At 45.1% G+C, this 26,567-nt stretch overlaps 1 protein-coding gene across 3 annotated transcripts in view; it reads left to right on the top strand.

Annotated features, from left to right (window-relative positions):
• Positions 1–824: 824 nt before the first annotated feature.
• Positions 825–26,567, top strand: part of PID1 (phosphotyrosine interaction domain containing 1) — a 285,639-nt gene continuing 259,896 nt past the window's right edge. For 2 of the 3 annotated variants that reach the window (XM_060410415.1, XM_042244335.2), the window contains exon 1: positions 11,437–11,678. In XM_060410415.1, coding sequence (XP_060266398.1) covers positions 11,649–11,678 — 30 coding nt within the window. In that variant the 5' untranslated portion in view covers positions 11,437–11,648. Of the gene's footprint in view, positions 937–11,436; positions 11,679–26,567 lie in introns of those variants that run through there. The other variant, XM_027965271.3, reaches the window with a different exon arrangement.

Below are 26,567 nucleotides of genomic sequence, written 5' to 3'. Positions count from 1 at the left end.
GGGAATCTTCCCAACCCAGGGTTTGAACCCAAATCTCCTACATTGCAGGTGGATTATTTACTATCTGAGCTACCAGGGAAGCCCCTGTAGGTGGTAGTCATGAGCATATGCTTTAGAGACGGCTTTGAATCTGGCTAATCAGCTGCTGGACTCTGTGTAAAGGCACTGTGCCCCAGCGTTCCCTTTCTTAAAGTAGAGATTAAAAACAGTGCCTGGAGTATTGACGAATGAGATAATAATATAATTCAGACATGCCCAGCTCCGTCCCTGGCGCATTCTGATCATGAAGTATATCTTGGCTTTTATTTGTTGTGATACGTCTGCTAAAGATTCTGGAGATCTTATCCTAGCATATTGCTAGCTGGTAGTTTGGACACATTGGTTAATCTGTCAGAGAGCTGGGCTAGATTAGATGATCTCTTAGGTCCCTCCAGCTTTAAACTCTATTTTAGAGACAGTTTTGTATAAGCTAGTGCCAAAGAGCTTAACCTACGGGAGTCAGATACGCCTAGGTATAAATAGCAGCTATGTCTATTTCTGGGCTTCCCTGATGGCTCAGGTAGTAAAGAATCTGCCCGAAATCCAGGAGACACAGGAGACACTGGTTCAACCCCTAGATTGGAAAGATGCCCTGGAGAAGGAAATGACAACCCATTCCAGCATTCTTGCCTGAAAAATCCCATGGACAGAAGAGCCTGGCGGGCTACAGTCCAAAGGGTTGCAAAGAGCTGAACACGACTGAGCAAGTAAGCACATATCTATTTCTAGCCATGTGATCTGGGGCATAATATTTTAGCCTTCTGGGACTCAGTTTCTTACTTGGAAAATGGGGCAAACAAGAGCACCTACCTCACAGAATTGTTGTGACTATCCTGAGAGATGTTGGATTCAAGGTGCCCAGAAGGATCACTGGCAAAGCTAAGGGTTTGAAAGAATGTGAGTATTGTCATGGTTCTAACATTGTTTGAATTCTGCTGTCACTTTGTTTTCTTTTTGGCACTGGTAGGGACATTAGAATTACAGTAAGCATCCTGATTTCAAATATTCCATCCATTGCCCACGTGAATCTATAATTTGTGGTGGAGATTCAAATATTTTATATCTAAATTTCTAGCTACTAGGTAGGTTTAGAATTCTAAACAACCCTCATGTACTTTGATTTCTGGCTCAAAAAAGAAAACTACTGTTCTTAGTGATCATTCCAGAGGCTGAAGGATGTTAAACACGTGTGGTCAAGTGTAATAATATTCTTTAGGAAATACTACAGAATAAATGGAAATACGTTCATGAATTAAAATGATCAGGTGGAATTCCTTTGCAGTGGGATCATGTGTTTGGAATTAGGCAGTTCTAAGGAAACTTGGAATTGATACTAACACTGCTAGTAGTATAATATCATACTCTTAGCACCGAGTCATTGTTTTCTGGGATGAGGTTACCTGTTTTAATACCCCATCTGCACTACACCAACATATTGCAACTAAAATACCTTTAATCTCACTCCGTTTACCCTTCCCACCCTGTCCCACCCATATGAACCTCAACTGGAGCTGGCGATCCCTAAATGGCAAACGATGTGGCTACTCCTGCTCTAAAAATAGACTTGAATGATGATGAAAAAATCTGAGACAGTCATGGTCTTAAAGAATTCCATTAGTGTTATTGATGTACCACATTATATACTTTAATGGGATCATTAGCCAAAGAAGAGAATGATAAATTTTTTAAGCTGGAACAAAGCTTAGAGGTAAACTAATCCACATAATTTATTTTACAGATAGGAGAAATGAGTCTAGGAGAGCGGAAGTGACTTTTTCAAAGTCACTCAGTGGCAGTGGACCCTACACACACTGGTATGGATGTCTGAAGACCTTAAACTTTCCTAAATTTCACAATGACATCACAGTGTTCTAATTATAGAAAGAGTTACAAATGTATGTGAAATTTATGAATGAATGGAATATATTGTAGGAAAAAATGTAGGGACTCTCTCTTGACATACTCTTGCCATTATTAATGAACCTCTCCAGGAAAATATCTCAAAATTGTGGAGTGATGGATATCAGCTCTAAAGCTTAGTATTGACAAGCTCACTGGAGACTGAAACCATAGGAACGTTACTACTATATCCCTTAATTCAATGCAAGGTTCTAAAATCTGATTTTTAGCTCCATTGAAAAATTAGATATCAGAGAAGGAAGATGAAAAAGTTGACTCACTGTAAGTGGTCTGAGAGAAGCAAGCATGACTGCTGACTATGACAATCTCAGTGGGAACACGACCGCGGCATTTAGCTATTCACTCTTAAAACTGGGCAGAGATCTCAGAGACACCCCTGTGTATCACATAGGTGCCAAGATCTATTCCTCTCTGCCCCCACATGCATGAGCAGCCCTGTATCTTCTTGATAACATAAGTCAATTACTTCCTGCTGCTGCTAAGTCGCTTCAGTCATGTCCAACTCTGTGCAACCCCATAGACGGCAGCCCACCAGGCTCCCCACCCCTGGGATTCTCCAGGCAAGAACACTGGAGTGGGTTGCCATTGTCTTCTCCAATGCATGAAAGTGAAAAGTGAAAGTGAAGTTGTTCAGTGGTGTCCGACTCTTTGCGACCCCATGGACTGCACCGTACCAGGCTCCTCCGTCCATGGGATTTTTAGGCAAGAGTACTGGAGTGGGGTGCCACTGCCTTCTCCGCAATTACGTCCGAAGCAGAGTAAATCCTGCCTTTGACTGACTGCTGATTTCTGGGCATATTGAATCAGAAGTAATTGGACACTTAACACTAATTGGCTATCACTTACATTAAAAAATTAAACTCTTTTGAGGTCTAATTTACATAGAATTAAATGCACGTGTATTAGTTTGATGAGTTTTGACTCATCACCACCACAGTCAAGAAACAGAATATTTCATGCAAGAAAGTCCCCTCATATCCATTTGATTTCAATTACGGATCCCCCACCCCCAACTCGGAAACACTGATTCTCTACTGTCATTATATGTCTTCAGATAAACTTTGCCTTTATGATATAATGGTGTCTGGTGTGTGGCTTCTTTTGCTCTGAAGAACATTTTTAAAAAACTTTTTATTTTGTATTGGGGCATAGCTGATTACAAACAATGCTGTGACAGTTACGTGAACAGGGAAGGGACTCAGCCATACATATATGTGTATCTCTTCTCCCCCAAACTCCCCTCCCATCCAGGCTGCCATATAACATTGAGCTGAGTTCCCTGTGCTATACCATAGGTCCTTGTTGGTTATCCATTTAAAAAATAGCAATGTGTGTTTATTTTTAAAGTCAGTGAACATTGTTAAAAGCCTCCATGTTGCTACATGTTCTAGTCATGTGTTGCTTTTTGCTGCTGGGAAGTAGCTCTTTATGAGGATAAACCATGATATGTCCAATTGTTTACCTGTTGATTGATATTTGGTTGTTTCTGGTTTGACTTAGGATAGATAAAGCTGCTGTGAACACTTCGGTACAAGTTTTTGTGTGGACATAGGTCTTTATTTTCTTGAATATATATATGTATATATATATATACACACACTCAAGAATTGCTGGGTCACACAATAAACACATGTTTAACTTTATAAGAAATTGTCAAACTGTTTTCTGAAATGGTTGTGCCATTTTATATCCCCAGCAGAAATGTTGGAGAGTTTATGTGACTCTACTTTTTCCCCCAGATTCTTCAGGTAGAAGCTAAGATAATTGATTCTAGACATATTTTCTTTTCTAAATAAAAGCTTCTAGCTCTATATATTCCTCTCTTAAGGCTGCATAGTTGTATGCAACAATTTTGATTGGCTCATATTCATTGTTCTTTAATTAAAATATTTTAAGAAGTCCTCTGTGATTTCATCATTGAGACACACATTATTTAACAGTGTGTAGCTTAATTTCAAAAAATCTGTGGATTTCCCAGGCATTTCTCTGTTATTATTTCCAAATTAATTCTGTTGCAGCCAGAGACCATAATCTATACTATTTCAATTCTTTTAAATTACTGAGGCTTATGTTATGGAGCAGTTTATGAGTATATGGTCTGTCTAAGTGGGTGAATATTCATCGGTACTCAAAAAGAATGTATACTCTGCATTTGTGGCATGCAGTATCCTATAAAAGTCAATTACGTTAAAATAGTTACTTTGCAGAGGAGGGCAGCACTTCGGGGTCACGGAATCTGAGAATTCAAGATTTCCAAAGGCATTGATCTGTATTCTCATCTCAAGCGTCAGGGGCTCCCTCCCTCCCAATCAGAGTTGTGAACTACAGCACTTTTTGGAGAGTTCAAACTCCCTGGAGCTTCACTTTCCCCAGAGCTCATTCCTGGGTCTGATCTTCAGCTTTCTCCACCACTTAGTTGCGACAGGTGCGCATCCCTTAATTTTCCGGGAAGGAAGCCCCCTGGCCATAATCACTAGCTGTATTTCTTTGTCTTTCTCCAATGCATCCACAGCACTCAGCAATGACCATTTGATTCCATAATCCTGGGAATTACTGTTTCCCCTAAAACTCTCTAATACCCGAGACACTGTGGCCCTCAGCACATTCCCTTTCATTTGTATCTCATTCCATTCACTCCAGGTTGTTTTAACAACCACTCAGCGATAGTGCCTAGGGATGATTAGCACTCTGTCTATTGCCATCCAGGGGGTGGTTTGGCTCTCAAATCCCCACTGTAGAGTCTGCAAGAAAGTGAGGGAAACAGGTCTGGACAAGAAGAGAGCTTGAACTTGAGGCAGCTGCAACCAAGGCTTTGGCTGATCCAACAGGAGGTGCTGGAATGGCTCTCTGCAATCGTCCCCCGCTGGAGGTCAATGTAAACTCCACATTGACTGGTCACTGGAAGTGGGCTGCCTGTAGGGAGGAACATATTGGGCAAATTGGCTCCCTTTGGCTAAAGGCAATGTCAAGAGGGACTCAGCTGTGGACCATTGGCTCATACTCTCAACCTTGGCCCACCCTCCTTGCTGCCGAGACCATGAACACAGTGATCTTGAAGCGGGGAGGGGTCTGGATGGCACGTTAGAATCCCCACTACATCATTCCTAACAAACCATTCCCAAATGGTGTCTGCACTTCAGAGAGGTCATCGATGATTTCCTGCTCCTTTTCTCTGCCACCGACAAATAACCAATAAAAACAGAACGCAGAGCCACGGTTTCTGCTGCTCTCCCTGCGATTCCAGGTAGTTTGGTATAGATGAAGATTCAGGTTCCTCTTTATCTCTCTCCCGATTCTCCATCCATAAGATCACTGGCTTGACCTCTGCTGCTCCCTGATGACCTCTGAACCTCTGCAGGAAGGGCTGCCTCATCCATCAGAGAGGGTTTTACTTGCAGAAGTGCCCCTGGGCTGTGAGTTAAGCAAAGGCCAAGAAGGATCCGGGGTTTCCCAGGTGACTCAAGTGGTAAAGCACCTGCCTGCCAATGCAGGAGATGTAAGAGACATGGGTTTGATCCCTGGTTCGGGAAGATCTCCTGAAGAAGGAAATGGCAACCCACTCCAGTATTCTTACCTGGAGAATAGATTGCCAGAGGAACCTGGCATGCTACAGTTCACAGGGACACACATGTGACTGAAGTAACTCAGCATGCACATAAGATGGATCCAGAAGCATCTTTCTTTTCATGAATGTTCTTTTCTAGATAATCTAATTTCTACAAGTTATGGCCGGCACATTTCCTATAGGTTTGAGGACGGCAATTCTTGGATTTGATGATGAAAGTGGGAAGAAAGAGAGAAAAAATAGAAGCAAAGAAAGACTGGTTTGGTGTGAAATCAGCTCAGATGGAGAAGTGATGAGGTGGGAAGACAGCATAAACTATGGCTTCACCCCAGTCCTGATGAGAATCTATACTGCTAATCACTGAGGCAGGACTGTGGTCCAGGGCAACAGGGACCCTTAGAAACCAGGCCACAAAGGATAAGAATAGTTGCCTGTTTCTGGGCTAAATGTGGTAGAAACAGATCTGAACACCATCCTCCATGCCTTTCTCAGCCCAGGCTCTAGTTGGAAAAGGAACTGTATTCACTCTTCATCTACAAAGATGGGCAGGATATTATTGACCGAGCTGTGTCTCAGAAAGAAGGAGGAGGATGGTGAAAAAGCAGGTACCTTCATACTCACTGAAAATTGTGCTTGAAGGAATCTACCCTGATCATTATACGATTGGAGCACAGCCCACTTCCCGTCTTCCTGTCAGAAAGACTAGAAAAATAAGTAGGGTTCAGCAGCATGGGTCACAGACTCTGATAACAGGACCTAGCTGTGCACGAGGGAATTGGGAAAGCAAGAATAAAAGAACAAAAAAGGAAATAAGTATTTTTCTCCCTATTGGTTTGCCACAAATCGTGTGTGGGATCTTTGTTCCCCGATCTGGGATTGAACGTGTGCCCTTTGCAGCGGAAGCACGGAGTCTTAACCACTGGACTGCCAGGGATATCCCAGGAAAGGTCCTTATGTTAGACTATGAGGTTTCATTTTTGTACCAACTCTGATAAATTGGTTGTTAGGAGAGACTGAGAAAGATGTGAATTTTACCAGGAAAGACTAACAGGTATTTGGTGATGCTTTCTGAATCAATTATCTACCCCTACCTAACAAGCTACTCCAAAACTTAAGGCTTAAAAAAACAACCATGTTAGTTTTTCATGATTTGGAGGGTCAGCAATTTGGGCTGGTCTCAGCTGAGTGGTTCTTCTGCTGGTCTCACCTGAGGCACCCACGTGGCTGCTGTCTTTGTGTGGCGTGGTTGAGCTGTCGGCTCACTCTGGTGCCGTTGCTTTGGCTTGGCTTCCCTCTACAAGGTCATAATTTCAAGGAGGCTAGTCTGGTTTCTTCCTGCCATGATCTCAGGTTCCAAGAGGGTAACAGTGGGAGCTGCAAGGTGTTTTGTGAGCCAAGCTTAGAAATGCCATAGGGTCACTTCTGCTGAATTGTATTGATCAAAGCAGGTCACACATCAAACGCAAATTCAGAAGGTGCAGGTAAGTTCAGTCTCATGATGAGCAACCCACAGTGCACAGGGCATGACTTCCAAGGGGGAGTGAAATGACTGTGACTGTCTTTGAAAATAATCCACCACTTTTTTATATTTATTTTTCTTATTTATTTATTTTTGCCACACCACATGGCTTGTGGGAACTTAGTTCCCCAACCAGGGACTGAACCCAGGTCCTTGACAGTGAGAGCAATGGAGTCTTAACCACTAAACCACCAGGGAACTCTCAATAATCCACTGCTTTTCTAAGTTTGGTCAGAGTATGAGGAGATCCTGAGTAGGGGAAGGACAACATACATACTAGGTACTCACCAGTCCTGTACCATTTGCCTTTTAGCCTAGTTTGCAAAAACTACTGTGAAGGTTTCCTTCTAAGGGAGAGAAAAGGTTATCTAAACACCCTTATAAGTACATAAGGGCAAGAGCTAGTGGCTCCATCACTATAGGCAGGTTTAAATGTTTTAATGAATATTTTTTAATATTGCTCATCTACAGCTATTTTGGTGATTTTGAAATCCAGTTAATGATACCAGAAGGACTTTCCAATGCTTGCTCTGCTAAACATAATAAATATCTCTGGCTATATGATTAAATTAGAAATGGAAGTGAGCTTTAATATAGCATATCTCTTTCATGTGAAAGACTAAATCAAACAATTGAAGTCCACAAACATTCCAAGTGGAAATGACTGGACCACAGGAAACATGGGCCACTTGGCCACTTTGTGAGAATTTGATCATTCAGTAATAAAAAGAGGGAGAGAAGTAAGGGGATGGAAACTAAAGTTTTCTGCACATGTCCTATGTATACGACATGTTGCACACATGGCCTCCAATAACGCTTAAGTATTATCATCCTTTTTATGGATGAGAGAGCTGAGGTTCAGCAAGGCCAGTGACTTGCCAAAAGTTCTCACCAAGGTAGTTCAAAGGCTAAGATTCAGGCCTTATTGTCCTAGGTTCTCTCCAATACTTACTGAAATTGATACATATTTTCTACTTGTATTAAAATTATATACTATGTAGCTTATTATCACAGCATAAGCATTTTAAAGCTGCAATGTAGATTCATAATTTTCCTCTTCAATGGCTGCATAATATTTTAATATTTTTATGATTTGCTGGGTCACAGCTTAATTCACCATCCTTCTGAAATGGAAAAACATCTAGGTTGCTTAGATGTTAGGGCTCAGAATCGTGAACTATACTAAATCGTTTATAAGAATTTCTGGACGTGGTTGGAATTATTTTTCTGGACAAAACATTGTGTTTATAATTCATCTTGGCCTTGTCAATTTTTCTTTTGTGTGTGTGTGTGTGTGGTCCTTTTCCTTGAAATGGTATTTATTAATAAGATTAGACCTGCTTAGATAATTACAGGAGATTAAGTATATGAAATTACACACATACCTGTGTGCCTAATATTTCTACTCATGGCACCAAAACAAATCCTGCTTATTTCAGGAATGACTCCTTGCTCAGAACCACCCTGTTTCTATTTTCAGACTCACCAGGAGGTTGAGGTGGCTTCTCCCAGAAAGGGGCTGGGAGTGATATAGATGCGCATCCTGGCTCTGGCCAGTAGGTGTCTCTGTTTCATTCACCCTCTATTGCAGGTTCCTCCTGAATGGAAAGGCTTGGGAGCAAAACTGATGGTGGGAGAGTTGTCCCATTCCTTTCGCCACCTACCAGGCTCCACCTCCCCTCTCATGCCCCGGCCCCAGATTCCTGATTCCTGACATAAAGGTCATCAAAACTAGGGGTGTCCTCTGAGTTTAAATACTTTACCAAAACCGCTTGCAAAGTGGAACTGGCAACTGAAAACCAAATCAACAGAGCCCCGAAGCCTTTTCTCCTTAAATAGCATCATACTCTGAACTAAAAGCTGTATTACTGAGTCATAACAATTAATTACACTCGGAGGTGAGAAGACAGGATTTAACGCTATAATGCGACTTGAATGTAGGCCGTTATCTCATCCCACTGCTATTTAAAACAAAATCACTTTTTCACGGCAGCATCTGCGACCAAGGATGGGTTTCAAAGCTTAAGTCGGAAAACATCCCTGGCAACTGAGTGGTTCTGTTTTAGCTTCCTGAGAGGTTTAACATGCATATTTGGATTTTCTAGATTTTCGTAATGAAGTGCCTCTTTCTCTGCTTTGGGATTTTTATAAAAAAAGAATTAGGAGGCTGGGGAGGTCTATTATTTGCAGCAGGAAATTTCTAGGTGTGGGAAGTGTGCTGGATGAGTTATTGGAAAAGTAAAAATATCATCTCCAAACAGAGAGCACATGACCAAGCATCTGAGATGTATTTCCATGTAGGGCTGACATTCTAACACCTCATCAGAAAGGAGCTATTGGTAGATCCAGAGCAGGTAGCAGGGGCTGGGGAAGTAGCTGAGAAAGTCTTTGTGGTTGTCAGGCAGGAGTGGGAGGTTCTGTGGTCATGGGTGGAGACGGAGACCAGACTTTCAGAAGCATCTCTGTGGCTCTGCTGGCTCTTAGGGCATCGAGGGTCTGCCTGGGTGGGTGGCATCAACCAGCAACTGTGTGGTTTGGAAGAAGCTATCTGGAGCCCTGGAAAAGAGTCCTGGATAGGCACTGACACTGCGTGACTCTCCTCTGGGTGACTCTGTGAATCTCATGTTCCCCAGAGCCTGGGAGAGGTGTGTTTGTCTCCCTTGGAGAATCCTGGGAGGGTCTGGTGAACTGAGTGTTCTCATATATGGAAATCACATGACGCTGATGCTGGGAAAGATTGAAGGCACGAGGAGAAGGGGCAGCAGAGGATGAGATGGTTGGATGGCATCCCTGACTCGATGGAAATGAATTTGAGCAAACTCTGGGAGATGGAGAAGGAAAGAGGAACCTGGTGTGCTGCAGTCCATGGGGTCACAGAGAGTGGGACACCACTTAGTGATTGAACAACAACAATGCATGAGGATGGGCAGATCCTTCCAGACATGGGTGTTAGTTTGGACGGTGCCCGAGCAGCTCAGGGGCCAGGCTGCGCACCTACAGTGCAATATGCTCTCGAGGCCCTTCTCCTGCCAGCCCTCGCTGCTTCATGGGACTGCTTCTCAGGAGCTTTGGGCCCCCACAAACATCTCCTGGTCCTTCCCCTCTTTCTGTTGCTTCTGTTCTCAAGCATCTCCTACCACTTCTCCTCCCACCCTCTTCATCAGTGTCCAGACTCCACTTAGCTTCCCCATCCTGTTCAGCTCTCCCAACCTCCAGTCCCCGAAGGTTGCCCTTCTCCCACGGTGTTTCCCTGGTTAGAACAGGAGCCAGGTAAGCGCTCCAGCCTTCAAGCCACCTGGAAGCCACTCACTGGCTGTGTGACTTGAATGGTCACCTAAACTCTCGGAGCCTCGATTGTTTCATCCAAGTGATGGGAATGTTCATGCTTGTCTCAGCCAGTTGCCAAGGGCATCGGAGGAGCTGGGTTTCCTTAGGAAAGGGAGTTACTTCACGTGGCCTCCACTCCCTGGAGCTCAGGGTGACCCTTGGCTTATGTTTGGGTTCACAGAGCTTCCCGGGGGACCTGGCAGATCTCAGAATGGATGCAGTATGGGGGACTTTGGGCCACCTTCCTCCTCGAGGTTACAGGCACCTCAGACCTCTGCCCTTCCTGTCATCTCTCACTTGGTGCGCCCATCTTTCCCTCTTACTCCAGACACCTCCCCAGACCCGCCCGCCGCTCCCGCAAGACACTCTAATCTCCCTTTCTTCGCCCATCAGCCCCGTTTTATTTTCTTCCCCTGCTTCGCTCAGCATCTGACCGTGGAGCGCCCTTTCAGATGCTGAGTGAAACATGTTGGGAAGAAAATACCGTTCAGGTGTGTTCTCTGTCGTTGACCATCTCCTCCAACTAGAACGGAGCTCGGGAGTCTTCTATTTTGCGCCACTTTATTCTCAGAATCTAGCATAGGGGCTGGAGCCTAACAGATGCTCAGTTAACTCCAGGGGGAGGTATGAATGGGATTCTGTGGGTACAGTGCCAGTCAAGACCCAGGTCTGTTCAGAGATCCCTGCTGACCCACCAAAAGCCTGGGACCCCCAGTGGGGGCGACGTGAGTTCTGGCTTCAGAAAGCCCCCTTCTGCAGGCTCTTTAGTCTCCCGGATCCTATCCCACCCGGGGCTTCCTCGAGGGTCGGGGGGCGGGGGCAGGCTGTGGGTTCTGGCCTGCCCACACCCTCCGCGCCGGGATGCGGGGTCCCCCGCGGCAGGGTGTGCGGGCCCCCCGGGCGGGCGCCGGCCCCGGGCATGCTCAGAGCGCGCAGGTCCGGGCGGCGGCGGCGGCGGCGGCGGGGGAGGAGGGAGCGGCCGCCGCCGCCGTGCGCTCGCGGGCCCGGGCGGAGCTGCGCAGTCCTCTCGCAGCTGCGCCAGGACAGCCGGCGCGCGGCCGTGCCCACAAGTTGCCGGCCGCCGAGCGCCGCGCCGCCTCCTCGCGCTCGCGGACCCAAGAGCTCACCCCGCGGCGGTCGCCGGCTCCGGGACGCACCTCCCGCGGACGCCCACCCCAGATGTGAAGCGGCACCGCAGCCCCTGCCGCCCCCAACCCTGCCGGCGCCCATCGACAGAGTCTTGCCAGCGTCTCCAGTGCCCAACCCCGCGGCTGGAAGATGTGGCAACCGGCCACGGAGCGCCTGCAGGTAAGGGGCCGCGGGGGGCTGGGGGCCAGCGTGGAGGAGGAGGTGCTCGGACCCGAGGAGCAGAGTACCGCTTGAAGGGTTTGCCTGAAGCGGTCATGAAAGACACAAAGATTAGAACCTGATGCTGTCGGTTTCACCCAGCCGCCAGATACCCGGTCGGGGAGCTGGGGTGATGAAATTGAAGAAGGCTTAGCTCTGGGCATCACAACTTTTGCCTTGGGGGTTAGTGCGCCTGGAGATTTATATAAGATTGGACTTTCTGACCAGCAATTTTAGGTTGCTTTCCACTGACACAGTTTACTGGTCTGGGGTTAGGATTTTTGCATCCAGATTATTATTATTGTTGTTGTTGTTATTTTTTGTCTCCGGGCAAGACAGAACAAATGATTTTTGAAAGCGTTTGTTTGCCAATATTAATTTGGAAATCCTCAAGCTTGGTTTGGCTTGGTCATGGTATACTACTTATTCTATTTTATTTTTTCTTATTTGTTGGCCCCCTCGCCTCATCTCCCCTGAACCCAAGCTCCCCCAGATATTTGAAAATCAAAAGTGAAGTTCAGCCAGGAATAGTTATGCCCTGGGGTCATCTCTTTAAAAGTTTTTTTCACTGCTGTCTGCTGAAATGCCAAACTGCCTTTAATTTGGATTCAGGAGCCAGGGAATTGGGAAGGGGGGGGTGGTCAAAGTGGGAAAGTGGGGCGTTGTTTCAGAGGGTGGCTCATTCAGTGACACTCGGAACCCCCAAATCACCCCGACTGTAAAGTCTGCTGAGTGCTTTCCCTGGAAAATATTCTGCGGAGGAAGGGCAGCTACCCTGCCAGATAAAATCTACTGAATCCTGCAGTTAAACTTTTGGCAGGCTCAGAGCCACATTGTTTCGTAGTAAACTTTGAAGAAGTGTGTAAGTGGTAAAATACAGCACGGTTGGATTCCTAATGTATCTGAAGTCTTGGGACAGGGAGGCCAGGAGCCCTGGCTGGCTTCGGAGGTTTTCAATGAAAATTCAAAGGGCCAGACTGTCTCTGAGATGCTAGGAGAAGCTAACTAACCTTTGCCTGTGGGTTCTCATGCTGAGGATTAACCTGCAGAGGGCATTGCTTTGAGCAGAAAATAGATGCCCCAAGACCCTTTCTGAGCCTCCCTGGGCCCGTCATTTTGGGGAGGGGGTTCATAGTAAGAGCTTGAGACCCCAGGCCATTCCCCAAGGGTCCCAAACCCACTGATTAAGGAAACAGATCTTTAGCCTTGAAGATGGGGAGGTGGTTGACTGGCCTCCTAACTCTGAGAGTCAACATCGGGCTCTGAGCCATTGGCCAGAGGTGATGTAAGTGTATTTCGGGACTGGCATCAGCTGCCAGTTGTACATGTGCGTTTTTCCTTTCGTTCAGGGCAGTGAATTTATGCTAAAGGAAGGAGTGACTGAGAGGAGGTGGAGGCTTTTCCCATCAGAGTGAGGAGTGGAAGTCTTGGAGAGATGAGGCTAGAATTCCTGCTGGTGGCTTTTATGGCCTGGGGAATCCGTGCCTCTGCGGAGTTTGTGGATTTTTGCCCCTTGAAGTTATTTCTGTTGGCGTGTTTCGTGTAGGAACTCCTGTGTGCTCCGCAGCACGTGACCCTCGGCGGGGGCTAGCTCTGGCTTGCGTTCTGCATGGCAGTTGTTCCTCGCTAGAAAGGGCCTTCTGGCTCTTCTGTGAAATGTACACACGTGCATTTGGCGTGAGCCTGGTTTATTAGCAGTGAGCATTTGCAAGGCATTCTTGTTTTCCTCTTCAAGTGTCAGATTGAAAGAGCAGAGGGGGCGGTTTCACATTTGAAAGCTCAGGTTAAACATGGCTTGTCACTAAGATCAGGTCACTCCTGGAAGGTACTTATCAACACAGGGCTTAACTTCCTGCTCCCCAAATTTAAATGATTCTCCAGGCCTGGTCCTCTTTTTAAAAGTATGTCTCAAACCTTGAGATAATAAAAGTGGAGAAAAACCTTCCTATTCATAGCTTCTTCCCAATAGCAGCTCTGCTGTTCTTTAGAACAGAATTTGGATGTTTTTGCTTTTGGGTAGGGAGTTGTTGCGGGTGAGGTGGTGAGTGAGTTGTTGGTAATAATATTTTATTTACATTCTTTGTGGTTATCTTTGTCATGGGCTCTGTTTGCTGTCTGGGATTCCGCCCCACCTTTTTTTTATTTTGTCCTTCAAAGCACCATCATATAGGAACACTGGTTTCTGATTCTTCAGTGAATGGGGTGTTTTCCATGACCAGATGTGGCCATGGTGATGGCAAGGGAGAGCGTGTTCAGTGGGGAAATGATGATGAATCCCAGTTGTTAATGGAGTTGAAACCCCACCCTCCTTACACAAATCTCATATAACCTCATGAATTTTTCCCTCATTAATTCTTAATACAAACATTCTAATTTAGATGAGCTTGAGTGAAGAAACTGCTTCAAGGAGGTGCTCCCAGGGCTTCCTATCAGGACTAAGGAGTCAATTTCTTGTACCGACACCTGGTGACGGAAGAGGTGAGGGAAGAAAAGGACATCTCAATGAATTGACTTGATTAGTCCCTATGGGTTGATGCCCGTTCAAAGGGTTTGTGGTCCAGAGTGTGTGGCTGGACTTTAAGCTAGAGGGTCACCCTCCAACTAATTCGAGTCCAGTAACCAGCTCTCTTGCTCAGGAAATCGCATCCCTAATCAGAGTGGATTACCGTTATCAAATCCTGCTCCTTTGCCAAACAAAATAATGCTGCTACTTTCTGATTTGAGACTTCGCTGTTTGACCCAAATCCAGGACAGGCAAAGGGACCTGTTGCTTCGAGCAGGGCTGAGCTGGGGAATTTCTCATTCAGTCACACAGTTCATCTGCTCCTCTGAATGTTAAAACTTCTGTTAACATCCCACTGGAGCCCTCGCTGGGAGATTCTGCCATTAAAATTATAATAGGATCAAAGGGAATGTGAAGATTTAAATCACCACCTCAACTTTTAGAGATGAATAAATATGCATTCTTCCGTTTTTATACCTTCTCCTTTGCACAGCAGACTTTTTTTTTTTTTTTAGAGGGACTCGGGAGAATTATGAATTTTTAAAGAAGCTGATTTGAAACAGGCTCTTCTCAAAAAGTGAAAGGAGACTTTCCAGTAGAAAAAGGCTAAGTATTGGTTTTTTAAAAACAGAGATGACTTTGGGCTTCAATATATTATAGTTTGCTGAGGTTGCCTGATTATCTTCACTGTTGGGCCAGGCAGATGCATGACCAGTGAGAGACTCACTGTCCACGCAAGAGTGTGGACTCAGCCATAAGGAGTGTGTCTTTCCTCAGAACATCTGACTTCTGTGCACTACCAGACACACTTTTGGGAACCCTGGAAAGGTGGAGAGCAGGAGAAAGATGACTGGAGACTGAGTTTGGAATGAAGGAGACCAGGGCATCTTTGCCTGTGGTGTAGTTATTACAGGGACAGAGTGGGATGTGGTAGTAGAAAGGCACAGAACTAGAAAAAGTTCTAGCAGATTCTAATTGTGGAGTCTGTGTGTGACCGTCTTCTTATGAGAACCTTCTATAAAGGTTCCAATAGTTTTCCTGTTTTGGCTGATCTTAAACTGTCTTCATGGCAGATTTCCTTGTAGCTCAGTTGATAAAGAATTTGCCTGCAAGGCAGGAGACCCAGGTTCAATTCCTGGGTTGGGAAGATCCCCTGAAGTAGGAAATGCCAACCCACTCCAGTATTTTTGCCTGGAGAAGCCCATGGATGGAGGAGCCTGGTGGGCTGCAATCCATGGGGTTGCAAGAGTCGGATACGACTTAGCGACTAAACCACCAGGGCAGACCCAGAAAATACAGAGCTTTCATTGATAAAGTTGGCTGTTGTTTCCCTCTCACCATTTTGTTCATTTATTTATTTTCATTCACATTTTGATCAGTGGCTATAACTTAGAACCTCCAAAAGTGTGAAATGAGGAAGGGTAGGGAGGAAACCAGATCCTGAAGAAGCTTTCCTTTGACTTCTTGCTCAACTTTTGGCCAATAGAAAGGTTGGCGTTTGGGCCTAAATACCACTTGGCAATTATAGGAGGTCAGAGTGCTTTTCTCGTAGGATCTTCCTGCCCTTTCTGTGCCTTGTCATATCGGGCTGATCTTGCCTTGGTGATCTTGCCTCAACTTATTTCTCTGTGGTTATCATTTCCACTTTTCCCCGGAGAAAGTAGACAGGAGACCCTTCTAAAGGATTAGCTGGAGCCCATTAGACTAGGCCCATCAGGCAGAGAGAAACCCTTGGTAAATCTGACCTTTTTCCAGGCAGAGCAAATTGACGGGGAAACCAGAGTGAGGCGGGTCATGACAGTAGGCACTTTAATGGTGCACGTGCTGGGTGTGTGGCACAGCGTTAAAGAGTTTTATTTGAATTGTCTAGCTCATTTGCTTCCCATAACTGCTTTTAGCCCCATTTTATAGATAAAGAAACTGAAAGCCAGAGAGTTCAAATGATCTGGCCAGAGTCCGGAAGCCAGGCGTGAACTGAGCTGGAATTTGAACCAGGAGGTTTGGCTCTAGATCTTCTTAAGCAGTTATTATTATTATTTGGAAGGCTAAGGTGGAGTATGATGCTTACTTGTGTGGGTGCTCTTGTTATTAATCAGTAGAATGAGTGGTGGTCTTGTTTGCTGAGAGAGGCCACTTTCATATTTCTTGTTGAATCGGTGTGGTTGCCTGTGTTGACCAAAGCTTACCCCATTTTTGGTGGCCCACATCTCTGGTAGGGAATAAGCTGCTGTGTCGTCCTCAAGCTGTAATGCCCAAGTGCCATTTAAGAGTCTCTTGAGCCAGAGCACATGGCATTTATCCAAACTAGAGACCTAGAAAGCTGGCAATAAAGCCTGATCACGTCTGCAGTCATTCTCCACTGAAGCCAAAAACGTGGAGAAGGGAGAGGGGAGGTCGGAGAGTTCAAGAGCAATTGCTTAGAAATAAGCAATAGCTGCTCTTACAGACTCACAGGTTTCTCACTAAATCGATCCTACGTTTTGCTATTCTTTTCAACCCTCATAGTTGAGTCAGCGCAGAGCATCTGGCCTTATCCTTCCTAAAGAAAACTTGGCCTTCTCATTAATTTGAGGTCTTGTAGAAGTAAAATGTTATCTTACAGCATTAGGTCTTTCTCAGAGTTTTGACAAACTTGAGACCTTGAAAGTTGGTGATAAAGCCTGATCACATCTGTAGTTGTTCCCCGTTTAGACCAGAACTGCAGGGAAGGGAGGGAGGAGGTGGAGAGTTCAAGAGCAAAATCTCTACCAAGTGACTTGCAAAATGCTTGCCTTGGAAAATTGATAAAAAAAATCTCTCTGCCCTTTGGTTACCTATTGCCTAATGGGCTGTTTGATGTTGACTGTCCTGGGTTATCTTGGAGCATTAGGCAACATTTTGCACTTTGTTTGATGTTCCAGATTGTCCCTCTCCTCCCTCTTCCCTTGCACTGACTCCATTCCATAAAATGAGTTCATCCTGTAGATCGGATCCTGAAACAGCTGACTCTGGCCCAGCCCCACGGCTACTGGCGATCAGGTTCCCTTGCGCAGGGCTGGCTATCTGACTCCTCGAATAGCAGCAGTTTAGGGACTCGTTAGTGGTCAGCAAATAAAACCAATTCAGAAGCACTCAATAGCTGTAGTGTGCTTCTGCTCAGCTGCAACCCCCTCCCCGCCCCGGGGCACAAATCTAAACGGAGGCTTTATATAAGTAGAGCAAGAAGAAATAGTTGAGATGTTTGTCCCAAGACCTCCTTAGAGACTAGTGGAATCCATTACCATCATTTTATGTTAACTTAAAAAAAAAAGAAAAAATAGTTGTGATCCCAATTTAGCTGCTCTCCAGTGATGAAGCATCCGTGCATTCACCAGGTCCAAACCCTCAGGCCAAGAACTGGAAGAGGATGCTGTTAAGGATAAAGCACAGACTTGCTGTGTGCATTTGGCCTGTTTCAGTGCCGCCAAAGTCACAGTGAGCTCTCTCACTCAATCCGTCCTGCTGCTACTCTTCCACGTCTAGCAGCCTCAGTCTCCTCCTTCTCCCCTCATTTGTTGTAACTGAGGTCTTAATTTGATAAGGGAGGTTCTAGTAGTGAAAAAATTACCGCCTCCAGCTTTTTGAAGCCTGTCTGTTAGTTAGGTTTTTTATTACTTGTATCCAACTGACATGGCTACTTAGGGACCAAGATGCAGATTAACCCCTGGTCTCTGGGTCTTATTCATCGTGATGGGTTGAGTCGCTTCCCTTCCCATCAAGATATGTTGAAATCCTAACCCTGGGACCTGTGGGTGTAGCCTTATTTGGAAATTGGGATTGTGCAGATGTAACTGAGTAAAGGTGAGGTCATACTGGGTTAGGGTGAGCCCTAAACTCGATGTCTTTATAAGGAGAGATTTGAAGACACAGAGGAGACTCGACAAAGAGGGCCAAGTGAAGATGGAGGCAGAGGATGGAGTTGTGCTACTGCAAGCCAGTGATCAAACCTGTCCATCCTAAAGGAAATCCACCCTGAATATTCATTGAAAAGACTGATGCTGGAGCCACAGTTCCAATACTTTGGCCACCTAATGTGAAGGGCTGACTCATTGGAAAAGACCCTGATTCGGGGAAAGATTGAGGAGGGAAAGGGGTGACAAAGGATGAGATGGTTGGACCGCATCACCGACTCAATGGATAGGAGTTTGAGCAAGCTCTGGGAGATGGTGAAAGACAGGGAATCCTGGCGTGCTGCAGTCCATGCAGTCACAAAGAGTTGGACACAGCTTAGCGGCTGAACAACAGCAACAACAAGCCAAGGAAAGCCAAGGATGGCTGACTACCACCAGAGGCCATAAGAGTCCAGCAAAGATTCCTTCCTAGAGCCTTTGGAGGGAGGGTGGCCCTACCAACCTCTTGGTTTTTGATTTCCAGCCTCCAGAACTGCCAGAGAGGACATTTTTGTGGTTTTAAGCCATCCAATCTGTGGTGACCTGTTACAGCAGCCCTAGGTGTCTAATGTGCCAGTATACTCGTGAAACCTGCTGCCTTTTGAGGTATTTGTTTAGGGCTTCCCTGGCGGCTCAGTGGTAAAGAATCCACCTGCCGATGCAGGAGACGAAGTTTTGATCCCTGATTCGGGGAGCTCCCCTGGAGGAGGAAATGGTAACTCACTCCGGTATTCTTGCTTGGAAAATCTCGTGGACAGAGGAGCCTGGCAGGCTATGGTCCATGGAGTTGCAAAGAATCAGACACGACTCAGTGAGTAAAGCAGCAACGAGAAGGAAGCTAACATACCAGTACACCCATGACATGAAGCCTACTGTCTTTTTATTTGTTTATTTTCGGCTGCACTGGACCTTCGTTGCTGCAGTTGGGCTTTCTAGCTGTGGAGAGCAGCGGGCTACTCTAGTGATCCTCGGGTTTCTTATTGTGGTGGCTTCTCTTGTTACAGAGAGTAGTCTCTGGGCATTGGGGGTTCAGTAGTTGCAGTTCCTGGGCTCTAGAGTGCCGGCTTATGTGGCCCATGGGCTTAGTTGCTCTGTGGTTTGAGGGATCTTCCTCTACTAGGGATCGAACCCCCACGTCCCCTGCATTGGCAGGCAGATTCCTATCCACTGTGCCACCAGGGAAGTCCAAACCTGCGCCCTTTGTCTGTGTCTGTCTCTGTACTTCCTGAGGCTGGGGTGTGCCCGACTTTCATATCCTGGGACGAAATCACTGTGTCTGTATACCATTTTCTTTTTGTGCAGAGTTTTGAATTTGTTTATGGTGGATTTGGAAAATAATGAACACAGGCATTAGAGGAACAGTTAAATGCCCACTCCTTTCTTCCCACTTTTTCTCTTCTACTTCTGGTCAACATCCTGGGAAAATGAAGCAAACGCCAAGAAGACCATGTGCCTTGAGGGAGGGCCTCTTTGCAGTAACTGCTTCAAGAGATAGTTCACTCTGGTACTTAAGATCATGGGCTAGGATGTGGAAGACAGTCCCTTCAGGGTAGATCTCGGTGACAATTTTTCAGACAGGTGGAACCAAGGGAGGCCCCGGGCTTTATTCTCAAAATAATCCATGTTGTTCATCTCTGCAGCGTCCCTGGTTGGATAGCCAGCCTCTGGGATTTGCCTCTTCCCAACTAGGATAATATAGGCTTCCCACGTGGCTCAGAGGTGAAGATTCCGCCTGTCCCTGAAGGAGATGCAGGAGACCTGGGTTCAATCCCTGGGTCGGGCCAATCCCCAGGAGAAGGGAATGGCAACCCACTCCAGTATCCTTACCCGGAGAATCCCATGTACAGAGGAGCCTAGTGGGCTGTATAGTCCATGAGGTTGCAAAGAGTCAGACACAAGTGAGGGACTACCGCTAAATGACATTAGGAGCCATCATCCTTGACTTCCTGTGCCACCTTTCTTTTTCATCTAATAGCCTCGATGGCTGCTGCCTGTGTGCGCAGGGAGGGAGAGGTGCCAGGAGAAAGGGACTCCTTCATCATACCCTTTCTTCATGGTACATCCATCCTAATCCTTTCATGACAAGCCCTTCCTCCTGGTTTCTCTGTAATTGTGGGTCTGAGGATGAACACACAGATTCTGTAGACTCTTCTGCCCACTGCATGCTTTGATGTGTTTACACCAGGAACCGGCTTCCCTCCGGTGTGTGCGGCATCCTGGTGTTCAAGTCACCTATGATGCAGGGCAGCAGACACTGCCGTTTACCTTCTGTGTCTTCTGAGGATGCTCCCTGGGCACGGGACTGGGGGTGTGGGACCATGGTAAGCATGAGGGACTGTGGGGTTTTTTTTTTCGCTTGGACTTAACTTCTTGGTACCTTGTGTGTGTGTGTATTTGCTCGGTCGTGTCTGACTCTTTGTGACCTCATGGACTGTAGCCCATTAGGCTCCTCTGTCCATGGAATTTACCAGGCAAGAATGCTGGAGTGGGCCGCCAGTTCCTTTCTCCTGGATATCTTCCCGACCCAAGGACTGAACCTGGGTCCCTAGTAGCTCAGTTGGTAAAGAATCCTCCTGCAATGTAGGAGACCCCAGTTCGCTTCCTGGGTTGGGAAGATCCACTGGAGAAGGGATAGGCTACCCACTCCAGTATTCTTGGGCTTCCCTTGTGTCTCAGCTGGTAAAGAATCCACCTGAAATGCGGGAGACCTGGGTTCAGTCCTTGGGTTGGGAAGATCTCCTGGAGAAGGGAGAGGCTACCCACTCCAGTATTCTGGCCTGGAGAATTCCATGGACTGTATAGTCCATGGGGTCACAAAGAGACATGACTGAGTGACCTTCACTTTCATTGCCACCTTATAGGCAGATTCTGTCTGAGCCACCAGGGAAGCTCCCTGCCCAGGGACCCAACCTGCAACCCTTGCACTGAAAGATGAAGTCTTAACCACTGGACCGCCAGGGAAGTCTCTTGGTCCCTTAGTTATTAGTTTCTCAGTGCTGCTGTAACAAAGTACCACAAGCCGGGCAGCTTATGCAGCAGAAATGTACTGTCTCACAGTTCTAGGGGATGGATGTCTCAAATCAGAGTGTGGGAAGCGTTGATTTCTTCTGAGGGCTATGAGGGAGAATCTTTTCCATGCCTCCTTCCCAGCTTTTGGCCATCATTCCCATTTCTTGGCTTGTGGCCGCATCTCTCCAGGCTTTGCATTGAGTTTTCTCTGTGTGTTTGTCTCCATGTCCAAATTTCCTTTTTTAATAAAGACACTGATCACATTGGATTGGGGGCCCACCCTAATCCAGTATGATTTCATTCTAGCTTAACTATTTATATCTGTACTGATGCTATTGCCAAATAAGATCGCATTCTGAACTACTCAGTGATAGAACTTCTACCTATGGAGGGACACAATTTGTGGAATTTATTTTTGGAGTCCTCTTTATGAACTGACATATTTCTCCCTACTTGAACCAACCGCCAAAAAAAAAAAAAAAAAAAGAGGTTTTATTCCCAAGCAGTGGTACAGATGTGTGATAGAGTGGAATCCATATCTTCTACGGGTCAAAGTCATGACTACTATTTTAGACTTGATTTGATTAAAAATTGCAAACTAATATCTACTTAGGGTAATGAGCTAACACACCATAGAAGAGCGTGAAGTGTAATCTTGTTCCTTTGTGCTCAGTTATGTCTGATCCTTTGCCACTCCATGGACTGTAGCCCCCCTGACTCCTCTGTCTATGGAACTCTCCAGGCAGGTATACTGGAGTCGGTTGCCATTTCCTTCTTCAGGGGATCTTCTGGACCCAGGGATCAAACCTGGGTCTCTTGGGTCTCCACCGTTGGAAATGGATTCTGTACCGCTGTGCCAGCTGGGAATTCTACCCATGAAGCAGACTCATGTGATCTGTCTGGTAGTTATTTTCCCAACATTTTCTTAGGTTTTATCAGTTCAGTTCAGTCACTCAGTCATGTCCGACTCTTTGTGACCCCATGAATCACAGCACTCCAGGCCTCTCTGTCCATCACCAACTCCTGGAGTTCACTCAAACTCATGTCCATCGAGTCAGTGATGCCATCCAGCCATCTCATCCTCTGTCTTCCTCTTCTCCTCCTGCCCCCAATACCTCCCAGCATCAGAGTCTTTCCCAATGAGTCAGCTCTTCACATGAGGTGGTCAAAATATTGGAGTTTCAGCTTTAGCATCAGTCCTTCCAAAGAACACCCAGGACTGATCTCCTTTAGAATGGACTGGTTGAATCTCCTTGCAGTCCAAGGGACTCTCAAGAGTCTTCTTCAGCACCACAGTTCAAAAGTATCAATTCTTCAGCGCTCAGCTTTCTTCACAGTCCAACTTTCATATCCATACATGATCACTGGAAAAACCATAGCCTTGACTAGATGGACCTTTATTGGCAAAGTGATGTCTCTGCTTTTGAATATGCTGTCTAGGTTGGTTGTAACTTTCCTTCCAAGGAGTAAATGTCTTTTAATTTCATGGCTGCACTCACCATCTGCAGTGATTTTGGAGCCCCCCAAAATAAAGTCTGACACTGTTCCCACTGTTTCCCCATCTATTTCCCATGAAGTGATTGGACCAGATGCCATGATCTTCGTTTTCTGAATGTTGAGCTTTAAGCCAACTTTTTCACTCTCCTCTTTCATTTTCATCAAGAGGCTTTTTAGTTCCTCTTCACTTTCTGCCATAAGGGTGGTGTTATCTGCATATCTGAGGTTATTGATATTTCTCCTGGCAATCTTGATTCCAGCTTGTGCTTCTTCCAGCTCAGCCTTTCTCATGATGTACTCTGCATATAAGTTAAATAAGCAGGGTGACAATACACAGCCTTGATGTACTCCTTTTCCTATTTGGAACCAGTCTGTTGTTCCACGTCCATGTCCAGTTCTAACTGTTGCTTCCTGACCTGCATATAGGTTTCTTGAGAGGCAGGTCAGGTGGTCTGTATTCCCATCTCTTTCAGAATTTTCCACAGTTTATTGTGATCCACACAGTCAAAGACTGTGGCATAGTCAATAAAGCAGAAATAGATGTTTTTCTGGAACTCTCTTGCTTTTTCCATGATCCAGCAGATGTTGGCAATTTGATCTCTGTTTCCTCTGCCTTTTCTAAAACCAGCTTGAACATCCAGAAGTTCACGGTTCACGTATTGCTGAAGCCTGGCTTGGAGAATTTTGAGCGTTACTTTACTAGTGTGTGAGATGAGTGCAATTGTGCGGTAGTTTGAGCATTCTTTGGCATTGCCTTTCTTTGGGATTGGAATGAAAACTGACCTTTTCCAGTCCTGTGGTCATGCTGAGTTTTCCCAACACATGCAAATATATTTTGGGTTGGCCAAAAAGGCCATTCAGGTTTTTCTGTAAGATGGTAGATGTTACTCAAATGGACTTTGTGGCCAACCAATATTTAGTTTTTTTCCGCATGTGTTTAAATAATATAGTCATTGTACATATGAAACTCTGTAATTGTGTCACTTTACAGAATATTTCTTGGGTATTTCTTTTGGTTAGTCCATGTAGCTCCAACCCATTCCTTTTCCTCCTTGCATAGACTTTTGTGATGGAACTGGACTAGAATTTATTCAGTCCTTCCTATATCAGGGAATAATTGGGTGGTACCCATGTTGTTTTTTCTCCCATAAATAATATTGTTATAAGGATCTGCGTGCTATCCTTGTGCTTATATTTCTTTAAACAGAACTGCTAAGACTAGAGTTGCTGAATCAAAGAGGCTGTGTGTTTTAAATCTTAGCAACTGTCAAGGAGGGCCTTTTATGAGAGTTCTGCTTTTTGATCAGAAGTTAATGTGATTTTAACTAAAGTACAAAGAAATAGTTTTCTAGAGCAAGAATAGTCTTTTCAGCAAATTATGTGAAACAATCTGTATGCAAAATAGCAAAATCATCAGCAGCAACAAATCCAAAACTTCAATCCATACCTCAACAGATTGTATACAAAAATTCACCTGAAATGAATCATAGACCCACCTGTACCGTAAAACCATAAAACTTCTAGATAGAAATGGCAGAAAATCTTTGTGACTTTGTATACATCTGTGTAGACAGTACTACAATCACGATAATGACCAGATCCATCACACCCAAAGTTTCTTTGGGTTGGGCAAAGATTTCCTAGAATAATAACAAAAACCCATTCAGTTAAAAGTTGGGTAAATTGAACTTCATCAAAATTGAAGACTTCTTTCTTTAAAAGATGTTTGTAAGAGAATGGAAAGATAAGGTGCAAACTGGGAGAAAACACTTGTAAATCATATATTTAAAATAAAGGCCGTGTATCCAGGATATATAAAGAACTCTCAAAACTCAATACTGTAATAAGATAAACAACCCAATTAAAGAAAATGAGCAAATGATTTGAACAAAAAAGTTATATATGGATAGGAAATCAACACATGGAAAGACACAACACATGAAAAGTCATTAGGAAAATGCAAATTAAAAGCACAGTGAGGTAACACTGTACAACTATAGAATAGCTAAAATTAAAAAAGCTTCAACCAAACTAAATGTTGGTGAGGGTATGGAAGAATTGGACCTCTCATGCTTTGCTGGTGGGGGTATAGCGTGATTGAAAGCAGAATTATAGCTGCCTGAGCCTGGGATGGGAGGAGGGGATTAGAAAAAGGCTGGAAAAAGCTTTTAAAGGTGATGAATGTGCTCAGTGTCTTGATTACAGCGATGGTTTCATGGGCTTATACATATGTCAGAACTTAGGAACTTGTATAGTTTATTACATGTCATTTACACCTACCCAAAGCTGTTAACGTCAATGTGAAATTTTCATTGTATGCCAGGCACAGTTCTAGGTGTTGGGAACTAAATAATATATAGTTTCTGCTCTCACCTCTGCAAATGGTCTGTAGTTTTTGTTTGCTTTTAACTGGATGTTAACGTTCTAGCCCATAACGTTACTAATGAACTCTGTAATTTTCTTAGCGTTCTGTCCTCTCCTTTTGAAACATTTCTTCCTTGAGTTCTTGAAATGACATTTTCTTTCAGTCTCAATTTGCCCACGGATCTGAGAGAAACCAGTAGTTGAGCAAGAGAAGAAATCCAGACTGGAAGGTAAAACGTTCAAGGTGATGCCTTGCTGAATCTTCCTCATTCTGGATGGCCCTTTAGCCTCCATCCCACCAGAGATGTATTTCTTACTTCTTTCTAGCATGTTGGTTCTCCAGCTGACTTTTCCAGCTGCCCCCGTCTTATGGGCCCTTTTTAGCACTGTAGCTCGGCACCTGGCTCCTGATCTAGGGGCCAGTAGACTCAGGAGATTTTACGATTAAAAGGGTGAACTTCTGGGATGATGGGTCCTGCTGTTGGATGGGCCACCTTCTTGCCATTCTTCCTGTCCTGATAGAAAACACAGGGAGAATACATCCTGCAAAACTGTTAGTGTTCTCGACTCTAGTTGGTGGATGTCATATGCCTAGCAAATATAGGGTCTGGATTTCTTATTGGATAATTCATTTTTCTCAAAATGGCAACTAAAAAAATTTAGATAAGATGCAGAAACTTTACCAAAGGCCACTGAACTTTAGTTAGTTTTTTTTTTTTTTAAAAAAAAAGCTCTTGAGAAACATTCAGGAAAATAAATTTAGGAAACATTTTTCCCTTCAGGGAAGAAAATTTGAGCAATTTGACTTAATCTCCTAAAATAAAGGGCAAAGAATATAAGACTTTGCTTAATAAATATATAATAAGATCAGGCGGCCTTTTGTCCAATCTGAGGTCCTGTTGAAGTGATGGGGGGGGGGGTGCTATTTATAATTAACAGGAACAGCAGGCATGAACTGTGAGTCAGGCTCCTGGCAAACCGGGATGGGTGGTCACTCCTGAGTGTCACAGGTAAAATGCCAGATTTCTTCTGTTCCTGTGATCACTTTGGGATGAAGGAAAGAAATGAACTGAGTTGGTGAGGGATGGCGGGTGGGTAAGAAAACCAGGCAGAGGGGAGATGGGGAATTGAGGGGAAAAGGATCTGCAGACACAAAACAAGGAGGAAAGGGAAGGGAGAGGGTCACACAGACAGGGAGCCTCGTGTCCCTGGCACATGTGTGTCCACCGCCAAGGTTAGCTGTCTGTCCTGTGTTTGATGCAGCTGTTGGCTTTGCTACATTGTTCCTTTTAGCAGAGGCATCAGATGCTCACACTGGCTCAGGGATGCCAAATATTTTAGTGGATTATCTGGCTTCCTTGGAAAAGCAATGCTTTGTAGATAAAGAGCCTGGAAGCTTTGTGGTAGGGAAGAAGCTAGATCCAAAGCCACAAGGGTGGGAAGTTAGGGAGAAATGGGAGGGCGTGAGAGAGTAAGGTTGTCCCTTGGTACATGTGAGGGTGTTTCTTCCAGGACCTCTTGCAGGTACCAAAATCCATGGATGCTCAAGGCCCTTATATAAGTTGGCAC

The sequence above is a fragment of the Ovis aries genome, chromosome 2, assembly GCF_016772045.2.
Source record: "Ovis aries strain OAR_USU_Benz2616 breed Rambouillet chromosome 2, ARS-UI_Ramb_v3.0, whole genome shotgun sequence".
Taxonomy (NCBI): domain Eukaryota; kingdom Metazoa; phylum Chordata; class Mammalia; order Artiodactyla; family Bovidae; genus Ovis; species Ovis aries.
Note: the sequence above shows the minus strand (reverse complement) of the source record. Positions and strands in the feature narration are given on the sequence as shown.